Source organism: Sebastes fasciatus, chromosome 3, assembly GCF_043250625.1.
Source record: "Sebastes fasciatus isolate fSebFas1 chromosome 3, fSebFas1.pri, whole genome shotgun sequence".
In the NCBI taxonomy this organism is placed as follows: Eukaryota; Metazoa; Chordata; class Actinopteri; order Perciformes; family Sebastidae; genus Sebastes; species Sebastes fasciatus.
In genome coordinates, this window is record NC_133797.1 from 34,075,921 (window position 1) to 34,096,219 (window position 20,299).

General features: G+C 39.8%; 1 protein-coding gene and 1 pseudogene across 2 annotated transcripts; one reads left to right on the forward strand and one right to left on the reverse strand.

Moving 5' to 3' along the window:
- Positions 1 to 1,764: 1,764 nt before the first annotated feature.
- LOC141764855 (phosphoribosyl pyrophosphate synthase-associated protein 1-like) lies at positions 1,765 to 14,725 on the forward strand. 2 transcript variants are annotated; one of them, XM_074630506.1, is made up of 11 exons: positions 1,766 to 2,348; positions 5,714 to 5,766; positions 5,908 to 5,974; positions 7,241 to 7,413; positions 7,704 to 7,819; positions 7,935 to 7,990; positions 8,231 to 8,388; positions 10,006 to 10,047; positions 12,342 to 12,412; positions 12,798 to 12,944; positions 14,244 to 14,725. In XM_074630506.1, exons 1-11 carry the CDS (start codon positions 2,179 to 2,181, stop codon positions 14,400 to 14,402), a joined length of 1,212 nt encoding a protein of 403 aa, XP_074486607.1. In that variant the 5' UTR covers positions 1,766 to 2,178; the 3' UTR covers positions 14,403 to 14,725. The 2 variants fall into 2 exon arrangements, with proteins under 2 accessions (XP_074486608.1, XP_074486607.1); XM_074630507.1 differs by lacking the exon at positions 10,006 to 10,047 and having other exon boundaries at positions 1,765 to 2,348.
- Positions 14,726 to 18,445: 3,720 nt separating this feature from the next.
- LOC141764856 (GTP-binding protein Rhes pseudogene) lies at positions 18,446 to 19,373 on the reverse strand (annotated as a pseudogene).
- Positions 19,374 to 20,299: the final 926 nt, after the last annotated feature.

Here is a 20,299-nt window from a genome sequence, read left to right on the forward strand (position 1 = left end):
TTCTGTATATTGTTCATAAAAAAATGCTATTTTTCCTTTTAGTCCTCATAACAGCCTACATTGAATTGAAAGCATGAAAGCATAGCAAGCTGTTTGTGTGGATTCATAATCATCACAATCTACATTCTTCAATGTACTACAAAGTGTGATGGCACATGACTCCAGTTGACATTCCAGCACTATGTGGTTTAGAAACGAGACCATTTATCTCACACTTAATCACAATTTAACCACTTGCACTCTACTTGAGTATTTCAATTTCATGCACTTCTCTCCCACTACTTCAGAGGGAAATATTGTACTTATTCCTTCAATACATTCATCTGTAAGCTGTACTTTGTAGATTCAGATTGCACATACAAAACATATGATCAGATGCCATTACAAAAAACAAGTATGCTTCAAGTTTATTTTACGAAGTAAACTTAAAGTACAACAACTATAATATGAACTATACTACTAGTTAATATACTTGTAGCCCACTCTTTAGTTTATAAAAGTACACTTTAAAGTATACTCTAAATAAACTACTAGTTTAATATTTTTTACTGCAAGTATACTTGTACGTTTTCTTGAGTGAACTTATAGTACTTAGCCAAATATACTTATACCTTTCAGTATAAGCCAAGTGTACTTGAACTTTTCTGTATATTTGCCAAGTACACTCAGACTTTTCTGTATATTTGTCAGTATAAACTAAGGATACTTAAGTATAATGTTGTTAAGTAAATCCCTGATAAGTACATACAAAGTAAACTGAAAGTATACTCTCATTTTAAGTTTAAAAGAAGTATACTAAAAGCACACTTGAATTAACTTATTTTTTGTAAGGGTGATGGGATGCTTGTTTAAACTACCTAAAAGCACATAAAGGAGCTAAAAAAAAACTAAACATTATGCACACAGTCATTTTTCATTAACAATGTACCGATAATATGACAGCTACTGCTGCATATACAATTATGTATTATAATCCGAAGGGGGCAATTGTGCATAATGAACACTCATGCTGACTTAAGGCCATATAGGCCATATAGGCGCCACCTTCTGGGGGGCGCTGGTCGCCCTCTAATAAAATGTTTTATATATATTAAAAAAAGAAATGCCGGTGGGTGCCCATCCTCATTTTCTACATTGAGGTACAAATGAATGAATGAATAAATAAATAAATAAACTTTTCACCCCTGTAACTCTTGTTGTAGTGAAACTAACTAAACAATATCAGGGACCAATTGCTTATTTATATTATAATAAATACAGTTATTTGTGAAAATAAGAATCATAATTGTGTCTTTAAAACCATTGTGATGTCTGAGGTGTGTTGTGGTTTACAGGGTGAGGGATCTGGGGGGTCCAAATCTGAATTTTGCCCAGGTCACCAAAGGTGCTGGAGCCGGCCCTGACTGTTGCTGTTAAACACTGTGTTATAACTACTTTTACTGAAATTAATAATATGAATAACCTACTTCTTTCTCCACTGTAGTCCCTACACCCAATGATTACTGCTCTAACTAACAACAGCTCTCTTCCTGTTTGGGGTAAATTTAGGACAAAACTATTTGGCCACCACCCACCACACTTTTTTTTTTTTTTTGGTCGTTGCTCTTTAAATGTAGGTCATAATAAACCCGCAGCACTGATTGGTCAAAAAACACATATAAGCCCCGCCCTCTGTTGTTTCGCTCCGGCCACTGATTGGCTCTCTTTAAAAACCCCTCCCTCATTCCATCCACCCAATGAACGTGTGCTCGTGGCGTTTTTTCTCCTGCTGCGACCGCATTGCTGCAAAGTTTACAGCAGAAAGCTAGCAGAGGAGTTTAGAACTTATTAGCTGCACCCAAGACAAGTTTTTACTTCACATCAGTTCGTCTTAAAGGGTAAAACAAACCGAGGTGTGTGTTCTGGAGACGATAAAGACGCAGGAAACAGCTCAGCTTTCCATCTGCTGTTCATTTAATGGTTTTCTTTTTGTTGTGTGGTGCTGGTCGAGGAGAGGAGAGTTGTTGACACGCGTGGAGCATGTGCGCTTTGTTGTTTTAGTTTATATATAGAAGTATTTTAAACATGCGTCTCCATGGAGGGAGTGTAAACCAGCCGTAGTTTGTTGCGTAATTACGCACGGTTTTGGTTTTGGGTGTAAAAAAACAACCCAAAATACCACGTTGTGTTCAAAGCAACATGCCTATTAGGCGTTTTGGGGGTCACAGGTCACTGGTCTCTCAATCTCACTCTTATGCTCCAAAACTGTCCTACGGTTACAAGAAAATGAATGTTTCAAAGAGTGGTTACCGTGTTTTCTCTGCCAACTCCACCACCGCCTGCACAGAGCTGGCCAAGAGGATCACAGAGTAAGTGGAGCTTTTTTAAACTTTTAAACACCAACACCACACTCAATCATGATGATTTCATGTCACTATCATGTCTGTAAATGTTGAGGATTTGGCCTGTCTGTGTTACCTGCCATGTCCCCATGACAGTACACCTGGGAGTCATAGCTGCAGGTGACCACCTGAGGCCAGTGGGTGTGTATTATCGTTTTGAATTTAATGCTGTTTAATTAGGCTGCTGTACAAACACACACACACACACACGCACACATGCACACACACACACATGCACACTGTATATATATATATAGTGTGGAAACCATAGGACAGGTATCAGGTGTGAACTAGCAGCAGTAAGAGAAGAAGAAACTTCACCTTCACACTTCAGCATTGCAAGACAACTCATTCCTCATTCCTTGTGTTATCATATTGCAAAACAGGGTTATTTACATTTCTTTGTCCTATCTTACATTCACCTTGGGCTTGTCACTTGCAACAACAACAACTTTTACCCTAAGGCTAACAAACAAGGTGTAGCATCAATACTTTGAGCAATTTCAGTGCACAATTTTCTTGGATTAGCCTGATAAATTGCTTTGTTAGTTAAATATTGTATATTGGCCATATAGTCTTGCACACTGTTTTTTGGATAGGTGGCACTTATTTCTATTGAAACACCTTTAAAAGTGACCTAACTGTTATTTCAGTTGCTTTTCCAACCTGAAAATAATCAGAATTACACATTTCTTGGCATGAATGTGATCCAACTTTAACACATTGAGAGTCTGCATTAGGGATGCACCGATCCAACTTTTTCAGTCCCGATACCGATAGCGATACCTGGGCTTCAGGTATCGGCTGATACCGAGTACCGATCCAATACCAGTGTTAAATTAATAAGCTGTATGCCTCACTGTGTGGAAGTGACTGGGATCATTCTTTTATGTGTAAGACAACATCAGTATAAACATTATATAAACATAGAATTGAATTGAATTGAATTGATCGGCCCCATTGTCACCAATATACCATTCAGCTATTTGAGTCAGTATCGTCCCGATATCTGATCCAGTATCTGTATCGGTGCATCCCTAGTTTGCACAAAAATATTTGCAAAAATATTGAAAATTCAGTTAAAAAATCCGTCAGCCTTCTTCTAGCATTGTTAGGCTCCTTTGATTAAGTGGGGGGGAAAAAGTGTTCCTTTAATCATTATTTCCCTTAAAAGTATCATCCCAGGGAAAAAGTGTTCCTTTAATCATTATTTCCCTTAAAAGTATCATCCCAGATTGTGTAGTGAAGATGAAAATGTGTTGTTTTAGATTGTGACTAATGTGGTGTTTTGTCTTCTGGGTGTTGGCGTGGGAAATTCAAAAGACCTGTCAGTGACAATCATTGTGATGAACGGAGCTTACTGTGCAGATACCACTCTGTCAAGGGAAGCAGGGCACGGATGTACTGTACCCTGGATGCCAGAAAGTTTTTTAAATGGCAACTATTCATAGGAGCATTTAAATGGTTGTTGGTTTAGTAAATAAAGTAGTGAAACCAGGTAAGATGCATGTGAATGATATGAAAATAAAAAAACAATACGCCCTTTCCCCAGCAGCTATTTTGTCGTGTCACTACAGGGTAAACACAGGTGTAATTAATAACATGAATCATGGCCCTGGTATTGTGCATGCTGGTTCACTGGAATGGCTGTGACACACTAAAAATAACTTAATTAATTTCATCAATTACAACTGTGTTTATGACATGTCAAAAATGGCTGCTGTGAAAATGGCCAATAGGAAGTATCTGTTTGTATTCCTAATGAGAAGACCGAGCCAGATCTCCGTAAAAAAAACACCAAAATCTACTCTTGTTGTTGACCTACTTAAATCGGGGAGCAGTCATGGTTTTCCCCACTCTGCAGCCTTGTCAGACAGCCAAGTAGAAGTTGCATTGCTCACACAGCGAAAAAAGAGCTCAGTTTTCACTGTTTGGCAACATCGCAAACATTATTAGTGAGATTATGTTGCTATTCTGGAGCCGAGGAGAGTTTACTTGTGGAGCAAAGGTTAAATAATAACACGAGCACAAAGGAAATGTTAATGAATACTGTACTGGATATTTACTGTGAGGTACATGTGGTGACTGGGCTTTGTGTAAATACCCCCAGATTCCTTGCTGACGATGACTAATAGATTATAAGATAATACTTCAAGGGCACGTCCCATATTCTTTGATTGCGCTTTTTGTCTGCTTAATTGTACCGTAGTCATTATAGATGATATATCAAATATTGGATCAAGGTTGAGTGATGTAAACAGGGCGAGGCTACAGAGGCCCGTCTTGCCTAGCAGGATCCCTACTGGTAAAGCCTCCTGCTGTCACCAAGCCAAACCCTCGCTCGTCTGTGATGTGGTTCAAAGTTCCATCAAGTTCAGTCTTTTGTAGTCACTTGGCACTGTTATGCGACTGTTTGGATAAATTAACTTAATTTTCTGCCTAAGGCACATCTGTGATCATGATGCCTGGGCTTGTTCAGAGTTTGACTTGATGCAACAGGATTGTTCTGCACTTGAACATCAACATCAACTCGGTCTTTGTTTGTGCCAAGTGCCTTTCTGTGGATGTTTTGACGTTTTTCAGCTTTGAAGCTGGTTACAGATTTATCACATTTACACTTTAATGAACTTAACAAAACCTTAAATTTATAGGATTCCTTTTAATGCTGCCACATTTCCCTCAAATCACTCCTACGAAATAAATTACCCGCACGGCCACAAGTTCACTGCTTTTTATAGTCAGTGGGTTGCATTTGATAAGGTGTGGCATGTAGAGTTTGCATGTCATAGCTTGCACAGTTTGCAAAGTTATCTAACAATTATTCTTTTATTATTGATAAATCTGCAGATTATTTAAAAAATCTATTAATTTATTGTTCGTGCTATTAAATGGCCAAAAAAAGTCTTCAGAGCCCAAGTTGATGTCTTCAATTGTCTTGTTTTCTACAACCAACAGTCCAAACCCCAATTAACAATGATAAAAAACAGAGAAAAGCAGCAGATTTTTCATATTTGAGAAGCTGGAGCCAAAGAATGTTTTGTGCTTTTGCTGGAAAAAATTATGAATAATCAATTACCAGAATAGTTGCAGATTATTTTCTATCAATTGACTAATCGTTTCATCGCTACAAATGACTCACAGAAATGATTGATTATCAAAATCCCTTTTGTGGTTCAGTTGGTCCAATACGCTGCTGGTCACACTAATAAAAACAACAACAGTCTAGTGCACACTAGAACATTTACACACTTCAATTTAATGGATCACAGAAAGGTAGGTGTGTGTGTGTGTGTGTGATTTTAACACTCTGTGGCCTGTTTGTTTTTTTCCAGACGCTTGGGTGTGGAGTTGGGCAAGTCGGTGGTTTATCAAGAGCCAAATAGAGGTAAGGCTGATAAATGTCCTCAGGTCCCTCATTTCCATAAGGAGCGTCTTATATTAATGAGCTGCAGGTTTAGTGTCGTCTCACCTGACTTGACTGCACTTGAACCCACAATGATGTGAACGAATTGTTGTTTGTTTTCAGAGACTCGAGTGGACGTGAAAGAGTCTGTCCGTGGACAAGACGTCTTTATCATTCAGACCATTCCCAGGTGAGATAGAAGGATGCTCCTGATGCCTTATTGTTCTATATTAACAAAGAATCATATCACTATGTGTAATGTAATGAACCCTCAGAGAATTGTCACCCAACTCTGAACGCTACTGAGCTTTTCAGCCTCTTTTACAGCCCATCAATTTAATGTTTGGTTCACTCTCATCAGCTCTGATAAACCCACTATTCACCTGTCTGGCATGAAATAACAGACTGACAAAGTTAACAACTTAACGGCGAAGAAAACTGAACATTTAGCAAGTTAAAGACCCAGATATTTTTCTTGGGAGTTGGTAAAATGAGAGTGAATAATGTACGTAAAGCGTGAGTTGGCATTTGTATTCACATAACTGAGAGTTTGTGACAAAATAGTGTTTGCAAAACGTTTCTCTGTATACGGCATCTGTCATTACCGTGCAATTAACTGAAACAGATCTACTTTGTGTGCTGTGAGCCTGGTAAGTTTGTCATTCAAGAGTCCTGTACCATCCATTTACCTGGGAGGTTCAAGTCCAAGTGAAGTTTACCTTTGCAGCAAGAAGTGAAACAGGAAAAGCAACACTAACTTTGACCATTTCACTTGTACCAGCTGAGCCCTCTGTTTGTCCTTGTTAATCAGTTATCTGATAGATATCCAGAGGTCACAGGAAGGGACATCACACTGTGTGATCTCTGGTTTCAACAAGCTGCCAAGGCCAAAATGGCTACATACAGTGTCCTGTTACACCAACAGCTCATCAACTTTTCTAATGTAGTGAAACTCTCCTAGTCATCAAAATAACAAAGTAGTCTATCAAAACCTCACCACAGTACTCACCAGAGTTTTGTTTTCTGGCCAATGGGGATTTAAAAATGCCCTGTAAGCAAGAAATAACTTTATATTTAGGTCATGTTTCGCTATGCAGATAATGATGTGTTGTTTTGCTGCAACTTGATCAATTATATTACAGCAGCCAGTAACTCTCAAGATTATTTTTGGCTTAGAGTTCAGATGAAAGGTCGGTTAAGGTGAAGTCTAATACCAGGGCATGTGATAACAATGGAACTAAAAACAGGTTAGTCTTCGCCAGACAGTGTTTACTTTATTTCCAGTGGCTTATGGGATGATGACCTTGTTAACAAACATCAAGCTGCTGACTCATCAATCCCTATCAGCTGATCAGCTGATCAGCCTGTACCTGTTTTGTACCACAGGCTCAGACAGTGCTTTTGCGGTTTGTGATATATCTAATGTAATCACTTGAATTTAATGTGTTTCTCTCAGAGATGTCAACACGGCCATCATGGAGCTGCTGGTTATGGCCTACGCCCTGAAGACGTCCTGCGCCAAGAACATCATCGGTGTCATTCCCTACTTTCCTTACAGCAAGCAGTGCAAGATGAGAAAGAGAGGATCCATTGTCTGCAAGCTGCTTGCATCCATGTTAGCTAAAGCTGGTATGGACTGTGTGTTGTCATTTCCCTTTTGTCATTATTGATTTTTTAAAAATGTATACCCACTGAATGAAAGCACAGATTAAAGTATTCCTCGCCAAAATTTAGCGCAAGTTTGGAGCGTTATTTAGCCTCCTTCACGACAAGTTAGTATGACAGTATCTTCACTCTAGCTTTAAACCTGAGCCCGCTGCAACCCTACAACCTTAAAATCTTAAGTGGCATTAATGCGTTATTGTGAAATTTGTTCTGAAGCCATACAAATTCATGTGCGTATGTGTTTGGTGTTGCAGGGTTAACTCACATCATCACCATGGACCTCCACCAGAAAGAAATCCAGGGCTTCTTCAGCTTCCCTGTTGACAACCTGAGAGCTTCCCCCTTCCTCATCCAGTACATCCAGGAGGAGGTGAGGCTGCGAGACACTGGACACAGTGTCCCAACAATGATGGTGTTCTGCTGTACATCAGAGAATGAGTTTTTGTGTATTATGTTTTATTCTTTTTCTGTTTCTCTTTAATCAGATCCCAGACTACAGGAATGCCATAATTGTTGCAAAGTCTCCTTCAGCTGCCAAGAGGTAACAAGGAAGTGTTCTCTGTTTCGCACGAGTGCATCTCTTCTCTTACTGTCACAGTGGAAACTTTCTTTCTTAAGTGTCACGTTACAATTACGCTTTTGTCTTTTCTTATGAGCACTTTGTCTTTACAGGAATGTTCAAGCTTCTTTGCAAACTTCTTTCCGCTCTTTTTTGCCTGCATATTTGTTTATGTGTTATGCTTGTCAGTTTATTTGACTCTTGTGTGTCCGTCTGTCTCAGAGCTCAGTCCTACGCCGAGAGGCTGCGACTCGGGCTGGCAGTGATGCACGGAGAGGCCCATCATTCAGAGCTGGACATGGTCGACGGACGACAATCTCCCCCCTTCTTTCCCGTCCCGACCCGCACCACCACAGGACACACCGGCCTGGAGCTGCCATGTAAGACCCACAACACCGCTACGTGCCTGCTCATTTGACAGACATTTACAGATATTTGTTACGGCATTACTGAAAAACAAATCGGGGTTATGACTGATTCCGTATTATTGGTTGTATGTAAACAACAGTTGATTTTCATGTTAATGTTGACTCTTAGTACACTTGTACATAATCCTCCCAAGCCCGCACTTCTTGGTCCGCTGCCTCACTAAAACACCAAGAATGTGCCTTGGCTGTTTGTTTCCTCGTGTCTTTGAAGTTAATGTGCAGTTGTGCACGCTCAGCCAAGAGAGCTCCTCTGTGAAACAACAGTGGCAGTAACCACACAGGAAGAACCTCCATTCGCTCATTATTTATTTTCACCAACGGTCCAATGATGAGTGCCAAGACGGAATTGTTTTCTGGTCAATCACAAACAGTTTCTCCCTGAGTAATGTTTTGTTTATTTAGAACACCGGTAATGCATTCAAGGTGAAAGCCTATTACTCATTCTACATTGTTTGCTGTATCATGGCGACTTACGAATACAAAAAGAGTTAAAAGAGGACATCATCGTTTAAGTAAATGTTAAGCTCGGCATAAAGACATTTATTAACTGGGATGCAACTGTATTATCAGCAGGGATTTAATTAATTGATTTAAAAGGGAGTGTTTCCACTGCAGATAGGAAACTTTCCTTTGAAACAACCTGAGTAATGTCAAGAGGCTTCTTAGCACATATAAACCTGTCTTGGCCAAATAAAGAGAAGCTGTAACTGCTGGCCAGTTCAGCTCTCTTGTTGGGTGACATGGAGAGCTAAATTTCCAACAGGGAAATTAGAGCTCTTGAGTTTCGAGCTGTGTGTGTGTGTGAGAAGAATAAATGCCAATGTATCTTGCCATCTGCTGCTCATGTGTCTGTAGCCACAGAAACCATAAGCCAAAGTTTAGTTCCCTAAATTGTTGAACATCACAGATGTCTTTGGATCTTTTTATGTCCAAATACCTCTGAGTACAGACCAGTAGCAGGGCTGACCTCCGCTCACAGTCTTCTCTTAAAGCTGCCTAAAATTGCCAGCTTCAGATCAGAGTAATGCCCCCGCTGACCCTGCAGTAACACACGCATACTTTTCTCAGCACGTTTCAGGTCAGCCCTGCCCCAGGCGTTGTGGTAGCCAGCTGTGAAATACTGCAGGCAGTGACTGACATTGCTCCCTTTTTCTTCCTCCGCCGAATTTATTTCCCCCCTCATCTCATCTCGTCCCGTCTGCCGTCTTTTTCAGCTGAATTCGCCTCCTCCTCCTTCTCCCCCCTCGACTTGGAAATGTCTTTTATGTCAACTTTCTCTTTCTTTCTCCCAGCAGGAGCTGAATCACAGTCATTGGCTCTCTCTCTCTCTCTCTCTCTCTCTCTCTGCCTTCACACATGCATTGATTACATGAAAGGTCAATTCATGGTACAGAAAAGGCTTACTACCACTTAACACAGCTACTCTGAGATTTACAACCTCCTCCTCCTGAAAAACGGTGGAAGAGTTTTTGGATATCACTGATGTGCTCTAATGTTTGGTCCGTTGTACACGTTGTCCGTGCATTAACATTTTCTCTAACATCCTATCTTTTTTTCCCTCCAACGCAGGCAGCAGACACCATACTCCGTTCCCTGGGATAGAGCTCCCAAGTATGATCATAATGCTTGAATCTGTTTCTGCTTCCTTTTGATGCCTCCTTGCATGGAAATGACTGAATGAGTTACTGAGGGCTTCCACTTCATTTCACATCTGAGCGTTCAATAATCAAAGTGACAATGATCCTATAATGTGTGTTAATTGTATCTCTGGCACTGTTCAGACCTGGCATTAACATGCATCCTGAGTGATTGCATCACAAGCGGACAGCTTTAAATACGTCTGTTCACACCTGGCATTAGAATGCATCTCCACATGCGTCTCGAGTGGCCACTTGTGATCCGATCTCACTTCCCCGCTCTACATGCAAATAAACACGTAGTAAACACATGGCTAATACAGCAGACACTGTGACGTAGTATTACATGAATGTCAGTAGTAATATCCTACATAGTCGTGAATTCGGGTACATTTTATTAACATCAAAATATAAGGTTGCAGTACCAGTGGTCCTCAGGGACCTCCACGCCGCCGGCACCGCTGCCTTTGCCAGGTTCCAGAGAGCCTGGGATAGATACAGAGCACCGGAACAAAAACACTGTCACATCACTGACAGTATGATAACAATGCACTACGCGTGCCTAGCCTGATAGTCTGTAGATTATATAGCCTATAGATAAGATATATTCTGATAAAATACAGATGTACCGACAGGATACAGCAGAGCACAGAAGCTGTTTCCATGCCGCGAGGCAGACGAGCACTCGTGTCTGCCTGTCTATTCACATGAAGAGCGCAGAGGATCTCAATGCGTCCTCAATGCATCTTGAGTGCGTTCACACCTGTACTTAGAGCTGTCCACTTATGATCCGATCACTCAGGACGCATGTTAATACCAGGTCTGAACAGGGAGGAAATGTAACACTTGGAGCACGTCTGTCTCAGGTTTGTCCAGCCTACATACGATAATGTGGGCAGAGCAGACGTGGCTCCTAAAGCCAACCAGTTGCTGTTTTGATGACCCACAGTGTCTGTCCGTTTATGCTTTCATTTTGGAAAGGGAAACTACTTCGCTGCACTGTCCGGATACATTCAAACACACTTGGATCATAAGATGGAAATTGTTTTCTCCCTAAGTAGCGGTGATAATTGTTGGAAGCCCTCAAACTCATATCCTCTCATTTGAAATGCATTTGGTTCTCCTGAAATTAAGAAGTATTACAGGAGTGAAACTGTGACATGGACGATATGACTTATGTTATCTTAGTCACCACAGATGTATAATCCTCAGGCTGCTAAATATTTGAAATATGAAAAGAGAGCCTGAAGACCCAGAAGAGACATTATTAAGAAACAGTATGTAATTAAATAGCATTATGTGTAACGACTCATGCTAATTAACCCACCCACTAGATTTAAGTTATGAAATTACATATAATTTAGTACACTATTTGATTGTGAACTGGAGATTGTAGTTCATTAATTGCTTGACATGAATATAATCATGCCAAGTGATGATACCCATGTCTGATGTTCATGATATTTTGTTTTTTTAATTCTGCTCATGTTTTCCATTTTTGCATTTTTCTGCTTGATGCGCTTTGCGTTTTGGGCTCAGAAACGGCTTGATTCTAGTTTCTTGGCTTCCTTTTCAACCCAGAAATCTGTAACCATTTAAAGAGTTTTAGTTTTTTGCACAGATGCCTTGCTGGAGGGTCTTTTTGGGAACTGCCCTCTGAACGTGCTTTGCTGTTGTTTGGAAGAAGGTTTTTGGCATGGTCAGGGCCTCAGTGTGGGGGGACCCTACGAGTCAGATGTGGTGGCTCTAGACCTGGATCGATCATTACTTAAAATCCCTTCAACTATTTCAGATATTTTAATATGCTGGTTGAGAGACTACAATTTAAGCTCCAAGATAAGTAGTGTGTGTATATATATATAATAATTTGATTATATTACAAATATGATCAATCCTGGTCTGTGGTCCCTAAAACGAGGCTCTGCTCTACAACCATTTGTCCATCTACTGCTATACCAAAAGCAGCCACATGTAATTGCACCATGTAAACCCATCCAAAGTCTTGGTTTGGATTTACCTCAAATATCTCCCGCAGATAACATTGGTCTGCAATTGTCTGCAGTTATTGGACTGGTGCTGTGGTAGCTGGAAGGTTGCTGGGGTAGAGCTGTTTTGCATGATGTTTGCAGGTTTTTAACCAAATCCTTTCTCACCAAATCTCCATTAACTTTACCTCAAGAATCCGTTCCTGATCGGGGTTACAGGACAGACCCTCACTTCTTTTCCAGAAAGTAACGAACGTCCGTTCATCTCATCTGTGTCTTTCAGTGATGATGGCGAAGGAGAAGCCACCCATCACCGTTGTTGGAGACGTAGGAGGCAGAATCGCCATCATCGTTGTAAGACCTCAAACTTTTCTGTGATTTACTTAAAACTGTTTAGGAGTTTATTCCTCATATTGAATCATAGGATCTCACATAACATCTGTTTTGAAAAATGTTGTATTTCATACCGTTAGAATGGTTAACTCAGTGGGAGTTTTTTTTATATGCATGTGTGACAGATTATTTTCCATGTGGCATTTGTTAGATGTTTCTCATAAGCGGGAGAGTACCACAAAAAAAATTAAAAGAAGTTATGTTTCAGATTCATTTTTGTCATGCCACTTCCCAAAAAACATTCTCAGAAATGTCAGATTCTCAGTATGATTAACGTGACATGTTAAACCAAAAAGTAGAACTTAAATGTTGACGTTGATGTCTCACCCTTTGGCCACTCTCTCAGGACGACATCATCGATGACGTGGAGGACTTTGTTGCAGCAGCAGAAATCCTGAAGGAGAGAGGAGCCTATAAGATCTACATCATGGCTACACACGGCCTGCTGTCTGCAGACGCACCAAGACTAATAGAGGAGTCTGCTATCGACGAGGTAAAATCACGTGAATCTTGTAACTGAATTTAGCATTCAAAGGTGCATGGGAGATGTATGTCAAATATGTCAAAATTAGGACAACACTGACCTATAACAACTAAAGAGAGATACAAGCAGAAGCTTCAATGTAATCCAGTCCTATCATCACTCCAGTACATATACATCCTGTAGATCAGCATTTTGCCTTCCTCACAAAAAATGAATGACTCCTGTAAATACCTTTCACAAGTTTGCTTATGTTGATTTATCTTTCTGAAAAAAAGAATGGTGCAAGCCCTTGCATAATGCACTCTCCATCAATGGACAGCCAAACAGAGTTAATGTTGTAGTGTCCCTCCTAATCAGTAAACAGAATATGAAATCACTGTAAGACAATTCGCGGGCTGTACTGAATAGTTAGAAGCTTCGAAACTTCATTCATAATGATCGAAACATTTCCAATTAACTCCAGAGCCTTGTAAAGTCCAAAAGTCAAAATTTATTAAAAAAAAGATAGATGTAATCATTTTCAAAATGCACAATGTGTTTTTATCTAATGAAATATTCTGCTTCAATCCATATCTGTTGGCGTTTAGCCTTTCAAAAACATTTTCTCTGCAGAAGACCTTCTCCAATTTGCCAAATCCGCTATTTAAATAGCAATGCGCCAGGTGCAGGAACATCTGGCTTTTAAAGGGAATGGGAAATGACACTCTGAGTGGTTAAATTCATGTTATGTCCAAAAGACTAAATACAACCCCTTTGCCTCTTGCACCTTACTCTCAAATTATCCGCCATTTAACCAGCAAAAAGTGGAGTTGGACGTGCCTTAAATGCACTTTAGCCCATGTGCTATAGAGCGTTTAAATCTGGCCCAAACAGTGCGGTATCCTCCTGTTTACTTGTGACTTTTGTCAGTGTTGGTTTTTGGGGCTTTTTTTCCCTGAATTCAGCCTCTCATTAACCGTATTGGCAAGATGTGTGAGTGTGAAGAATGGCTTTAATTATTGGGGAATCGGATATCATGCGAGTGAGGTTCTGACATTAAATGAATAATTACTCTAACATAGTTGGGGGTTTGTTTATATGCAGAGTTATGTGATGATATCATTTCCATGTGGCATTTGTCATGCAACCATTATTCCCAGGATACGTACCACCCAACTAATCAAATACTCATGTTTAGAGTTAGATTTATAAAGTTCCTAAGAAGTTTATCTGGTCAATTCTAGCTTGACAAAAAGTTGTAGTGCTACCTTAGAACTCATTGAAAAAGGCTGAACCAAATGCACTAAGGCTGTTGTATTGCGCCTCCAGGTGGTGGTGACCAACACTGTTCCTCATGAGGTGCAGAAGCTTCAATGTCCAAAAATCAAAACTGTGGATGTCAGTATGATCCTGGCCGAGGCCATCCGGCGCATCCACAACGGAGAGTCCATGGCTTATCTGTTCCGCAACATCGCTGTGGACGACTGAGGCAACAACACACACTTACATTTACATTCCTGAACATACACACACACACACCGATGACCACGAATCAAGTTTCTGATATAACCTGTTGTTTGTTTTGCTGAATTTGGCTATAATCACTGCTTGTGACATATGAAGCAGCTCAAAGTCTGCTTTATTCCTCTGATGTGTTACATGGTGGGACTGTACAAACAAAACAAACTTTCACTTCACTAATATATGCTTCCTACCATCTAAAAACAAAAAAATAGCACAACATACTGTATCATGTGCAGCCGCTCTGTACGCTGCAGAATTTGGCAAATAAAAAAATTCTTCTTGGGTGAGTAAGGTTCTGTCTTTTATTATTTTTATTTTTTTAACCATACAGATTTAAATGGAGACATGAATAACGGGATGACTAACACAGTACCACAGGTGGCATTATTACACAATACATATGGTTTGCATTTTGCATTGGAAGTGTGAAGACATTTCTGGAACTGCCAGAAAATGTGCAGTTCAGTGGCTTCACACCTGAATCTAAACTTTCAGTAGCAGTTTCAGTCACAGCTGAGGTTTTATGAAGCATGGAAAAGCATGAAATGTCAAACTGCAGTGTTCAGACACAGTTGGATGATTAGAAATGCTCATCATAAAGCCAAAGAGCGCTACATTGCATGAAGGGGGTTTGTCAATTTATGGTTGAAATATATATATTATACTAGAGCACTTTTCAGGAAATACAGTACGGTGTAATGTGGGCACGTTTCCAGGATTTGGCCTTGATTTTTATACAACACAAAAGTTAAATTAACCTTTTTGTCTCCTAAAATAATTAGATGGTAGATAAAAATTCAAGTTTGATGCACAAAAGGGTGACCAATTATGATCATAATACACTCTGCGTATACAGGTTATAATCACCGTTAACTAACCTTTAAATGACATTTTGGTCTGATGACAATTTCCAAATATAACTTCTGACTACAGTATAATTCAATTGTAAATATATTCCTTTTTATTCATGGTCTGAACACATGACTAATATACAAGTCTGTTTCACACATATGACATATGACCCATAAATGCTAAGTCAGGGTAAAAATAGACATGTGACACATTTACTCTTCTACAGCGGCAGAAAAAAAAAAGCTTTTACCACTTAGTTTATATGCAGGCAACACAAGAGACAGCTGACATTTCATCACACACACTCTATTTAATAATCTTGCTGTGTTCTGCCCGGGACCCTGAACTTGTTCTAAACGCCTCAGAGTCGCTTTAATCTGCTGAGGAGCTTTGACCAAGTCCAGGGTCGAAGACATCTGAGAATCTGAGTCATAACTGTATGAATGGCTTCCCTCGCTGCGGCTAAAATCTGACCAAGGAATGCTAATAAAAGTAATGTTAAAGTAAAGGTAGAAGTGCACAAATAATGTCCAGAAATCTTCAAATATCCACCTCAGACGTAAATTAAAGTAGAAACTCTGCGTTACGAGATGACAAATCCACACACCTGCGTGACTGCGAAGCTTCTAGGCCTCCTTCCCTTCGCAAATGAACGAGAGCAGAGTGCGGAAGAATGTTTAAATGTGGCCTGAAAGAGGAACTGCCCACAAACGTCTACCCGGCCACTTCCTCAAATAAAAAAAAAACAGGAAACTTAGTTTGAGTTTAATCTGATGGAATGGGGTGTGGGGGTGTGGTGTGGGGGTGTGTGCTTGGACCTGAGCACTTCAACTGTCTCTGCACGGCAGGTTGCATTTAGGGGAACCGTGCACAGCTATTTCAGGAACTGCACCATGATCCGTTTTTGTCAACCGGTTAAACAGGAGCGCTGCTGAACTATTAAGTATTCAAATTTTGTGATGGGGGTTTGCTTTGCTTCACTTTGACTGTTGTCCCCTCAGGCCTGCAGCCTGTTAGTTGTCACACATGCTTTTATCGGAAGTTAAAGTGATGTGATAAGTGTTAGTGGTGTTATCCAGGCTGTTTCAGTTGTTAACTATAAGCTAAAGTGTTTTTTATGGTCCAGTAAAGCCATCTCTGATAGACAATAGACTTCATCAGTTTGTTGCACATGCTGTCAGTCAATCCAATCACGCCAAAACCGATGATGGACAAGAACATAAGCACGCATTTCTTTGGTTGTTAGTACAGCTGCAACAATTAATCAATTAGTTGTCAACTATTATATTAATCGCCAACTATTTTGATAATTGATTAATTGGTTTGAGTAATTTTTTTTAAGGAAAAAAGTGTAAATTCTCTGATTCTAGCTTCTGAGATGTGAATATTTTCTGGTTTCTTTACTCCTCTATGACTGTAAACTGAATATCTTTGAGTTGTGGACAAAACAAGACATTTAAGGATGTCATTTTGGGCTTTGGGAAACACTGATCAACATTTTTCAAAATGTTCTTACATTCTATAGACCAAATAATAATTGACAGATTAATCAACAATGAAAATAATCATTAGTTGCAGCCTTGGTTATCAGAGCTCTGATTAAACTAATGAGGATGCAGTGAAGTCTGTGTCTGGATATTTGAATGTTAAAGTTAAAAACCAAAGCATTTCAAACCTGACCTGCACTGAGCTATGACTAGTTTCAGTGAATGTAATTCATGTGTTTCATCAACAGATGGCGACAGAGATCTTATAATACTGTAGGATGAGGACAGGTGAGAAATGTAGAGCTCAAACTCTTGATTTCAGTCCACTTTACACATTCATTTTCTAGCTTGAGTCACTTATTTCAATAAAACGAATGCAAACAAAAACTACACAGGGAATTATATTCCTGGCACCTGTTGGCTTACTTTGTCACATTTTAAGACTCTAATGGATAAAATGGAGCAGTAGTTGTAAAAGCAGAAAGTGAATGTGCTGGAACCCCACCCCGAAATAATCAGTATTCACATAGTTCTGTAACAGGCAGATACTTCTAATCTTTATTGTTCTGAATTTCACAATCACAGTTTTATCTTTCTGTTCTTCCTCTTTCTACATGAAAGGACATCAGCATATCTGTTGCCTGGAAAAATCTGTTTGCTTGAACAAGTTTTATACCTCTAGTGAACGATTTCAGTGCTGTCCTCTTCAGAACAATCTCCTAACCTCGTGAAAAACGCAGCTCTCATATATATTGTAAAATTTCAGTTTTGGGTGGACGAGGATATTAATCAAAACTGTTCCAGCTTCAAAACGTATGTAAATTTGATCAGATAACAGTCAAAATGGCACGTGACCTTCCATGACCTTGATGCTTTTTCATCTATGTTCGGTCATTTATTTCATATCATTGGTGCGCTGACACAATTTCCTTTAAGAGAATATTTAAATGTTCATGTAATTAATGATTGTTTTATTATTTATTTTAATAACTTACCTCCTTTACATCATTATTTACGTAAAAGTGAACTTGCCTCTCAGCAATTACTATATAATCTGTACATCCATCAACAATGTCACACACAACAAAATTCACTTTTTTTGTGCTTATATCTTTTATTACACTTTTAAATCCACATTCCACTTACATTTGTGAAATAAACAGCAAAATAATAACATTTGTGAGAATATGCCATAATAAAAAAAAAATAATTATAGAAAAAACAACCGTAAAACATAATTTTGAAAGATCATTTAAAAAAAGACAAGTGCAACAGTTTACATTTGCATTTTTTTTAAACGAGTAATATCATGCTTAATGGCAAATTGGAATTGAATACAAAAAATGTAAACATTATGATGTGCTACATACACTGAATTATTAAATTAAAACAATTTAAAATGTGACATATACAACTTTGGCACGTACAACAACAACATATACACACTTTCCATTAGTAAACAGTCTGTTAGCAACGGTCCAAATCTTTATAAGAGAACATTTTCATTTAAAATCCAAAAGGTATACATTGATCTAAACACCAGCAGCATGTCACCAAATAAGCAGCAACAACATACATCGAGTAAACAACTGAGTGATTAATGCATCTTCCTTCTTTCCACTGGGAGTCTGTCAAGTGAAGTCTTAACACCTCTTCAGTTTCTTTTCCTCTCAGTTGTGAACCTTGAAGTGTCTTTGCTGGTCCAGAATCACTCATCTCAGTCACTTTAGACTGAAGTCCAAGCTTTTCTCCTTTGAGTGCTCTCACTTTTTGTCCCTTTATGAAACAGAGCAACACTTCTCCTGTCTGTTATTACGACAGAATACAGCTGTTGGTCTTGTTCATGGGCGGCCGGAAGTTGGCGTCATTTGGAAAGGTCTCCCTGCGTCTCCGCAGCGCGGGGCTGAGGCGGCTGGGGAGGTTTGCCTGCTGCAGGAGCTCCTTGAACACCTCCACCACGTTGGAGTTCTCCTTTGCCGAAGCCTCCAGGTAGCTGTTGTTCCAGTCCATCTCCACGGTCGACAGCACGTCCTTGTTGGACACCTGACGCTCCTGCTCCCGGTCCAACTTGTTCCCCACCACCACGATCGGCGTGTACTTGTCCTCCTTGATCTCCAGAATCTCATCTCGGAGAGTCTTGACAGCCTCCAGTGACTCGGGGTCGTCCAAGGCGTACACCAGTGCGAAGGCGTCGCTGTTTTGGATGGAGAGCTTGCGCATGGCCGGGAAGGAGTAGCTGCCACTGGTGTCCAGGATCTCTACTGTGATCTTGACCCCGCCGATGTCATACTCCTTGCTGTGCATCTCCTCCACTGTGCGCCGGTGTTTGGGCTCAAATGTGTCTTGGAGGAAGCGTCGGATCAGGGCTGTCTTGCCCACTCCTGCTGCCCCCAGAAAGACTAGACGCACATGCGTCTTCTCCTTCACCTCCAGAGACATGATGCTTTTTGGGAAGGTTTTCTTTTTGGCAAAACTTTCTCTGTTTACTCACTTCCTCTCAGTGGTTACAGCTGCTGCAAAACTGACACTGCAAACCAACACCTGTCACCTGACTTCTACCTTTCTATATAGTGTTCCTTGAAAATCTCCCCTTCAGCAGTTTCTTGTGAGTCTTCTTCTTGAGCTTCTTTTCTTGCTTTGTTTCACCTGCCTGGTTTGTTAAGCTGACAGTCTATAAAGCTCCTCAACGTTGCTTATCAGATGCTCCTCTGTATTTCTGATCCCACAGCTGCCTATTTATGCCTGTTTTGGTGAGAGAGCTTCCATGCCCTCCTGCAGCTTGCAGCCAATCAGCAGAAGGCAGCCTGTTGAAGTGTAACATCCAGGCAACCAATGATGACAGAGTATGTAAATCAGTGTACACAGACAATTCAGGAGGTGATTATGTGAAAGTGAGTAAACGGCAAGCAGAGCGTGGAAATCATGAAGAAACAAAGACATATATGGAGACAAATATCAGAAAACCTTTTCAAATTACCGGTTATATTTAGATAATCTTGCAAAAGATCAAATAGTCCAGTAGTTAAAGAGTAAAATCCATCTGCTCTGATTGATTAATTATCTCTGTGGTTCCTCTTTATTTGACAGGATCATCTCATAAATACATAAACCTTTTGTTAAACTAGAAGATGTGTCATATATTCTGCTAATTCAAGCTCTGACATCCCTTTGTATGAATTGTTTGTTCTGTAACCAATTATTAGACTGTAGTCCACCTACAAAGTATGGGTCATGAAACTGCATAATGCTCTCGTCACAGTCGTGGAGAGATGAAAGATGATATTCCATTGAATAGACAGTTGGTTTAGTATAATCATTTTTGGGTTAATTTGATGGTCAGTTTCCTGTTTTGAAAACACATCACAGATTTTTATAGTCATTTAAATATAATGTTTATTTTTCTTTATGCACTGTGCACAATATGAGGCAATTCCAACACTTAGTTTTATACTGTATATCAATTTTAGTAAGGCAAAGATAGGCAAGTTTATTTACAGAACACCTTCCAACAACAAGGCAAGT

What these genes read in the sequence shown, in the direction of transcription:
- LOC141764855 (XM_074630506.1), top strand. Translation starts at nt 2,179, where the DNA reads ATGCCTATTAGGCGTTTTGGGGGTCACAGGTCACTGGTCTCTCAATCT. An exon ending in TTATCAAGAGCCAAATAGAG is followed by an intron (nt 5,767 to 5,907) that starts GTAAGGCTGATA and finishes GTTTGTTTTCAG; the next exon opens with AGACTCGAGTGGACGTGAAA. An exon ending in AGGAGTCTGCTATCGACGAG is followed by an intron (nt 12,945 to 14,243) that starts GTAAAATCACGT and finishes TTGCGCCTCCAG; the next exon opens with GTGGTGGTGACCAACACTGT.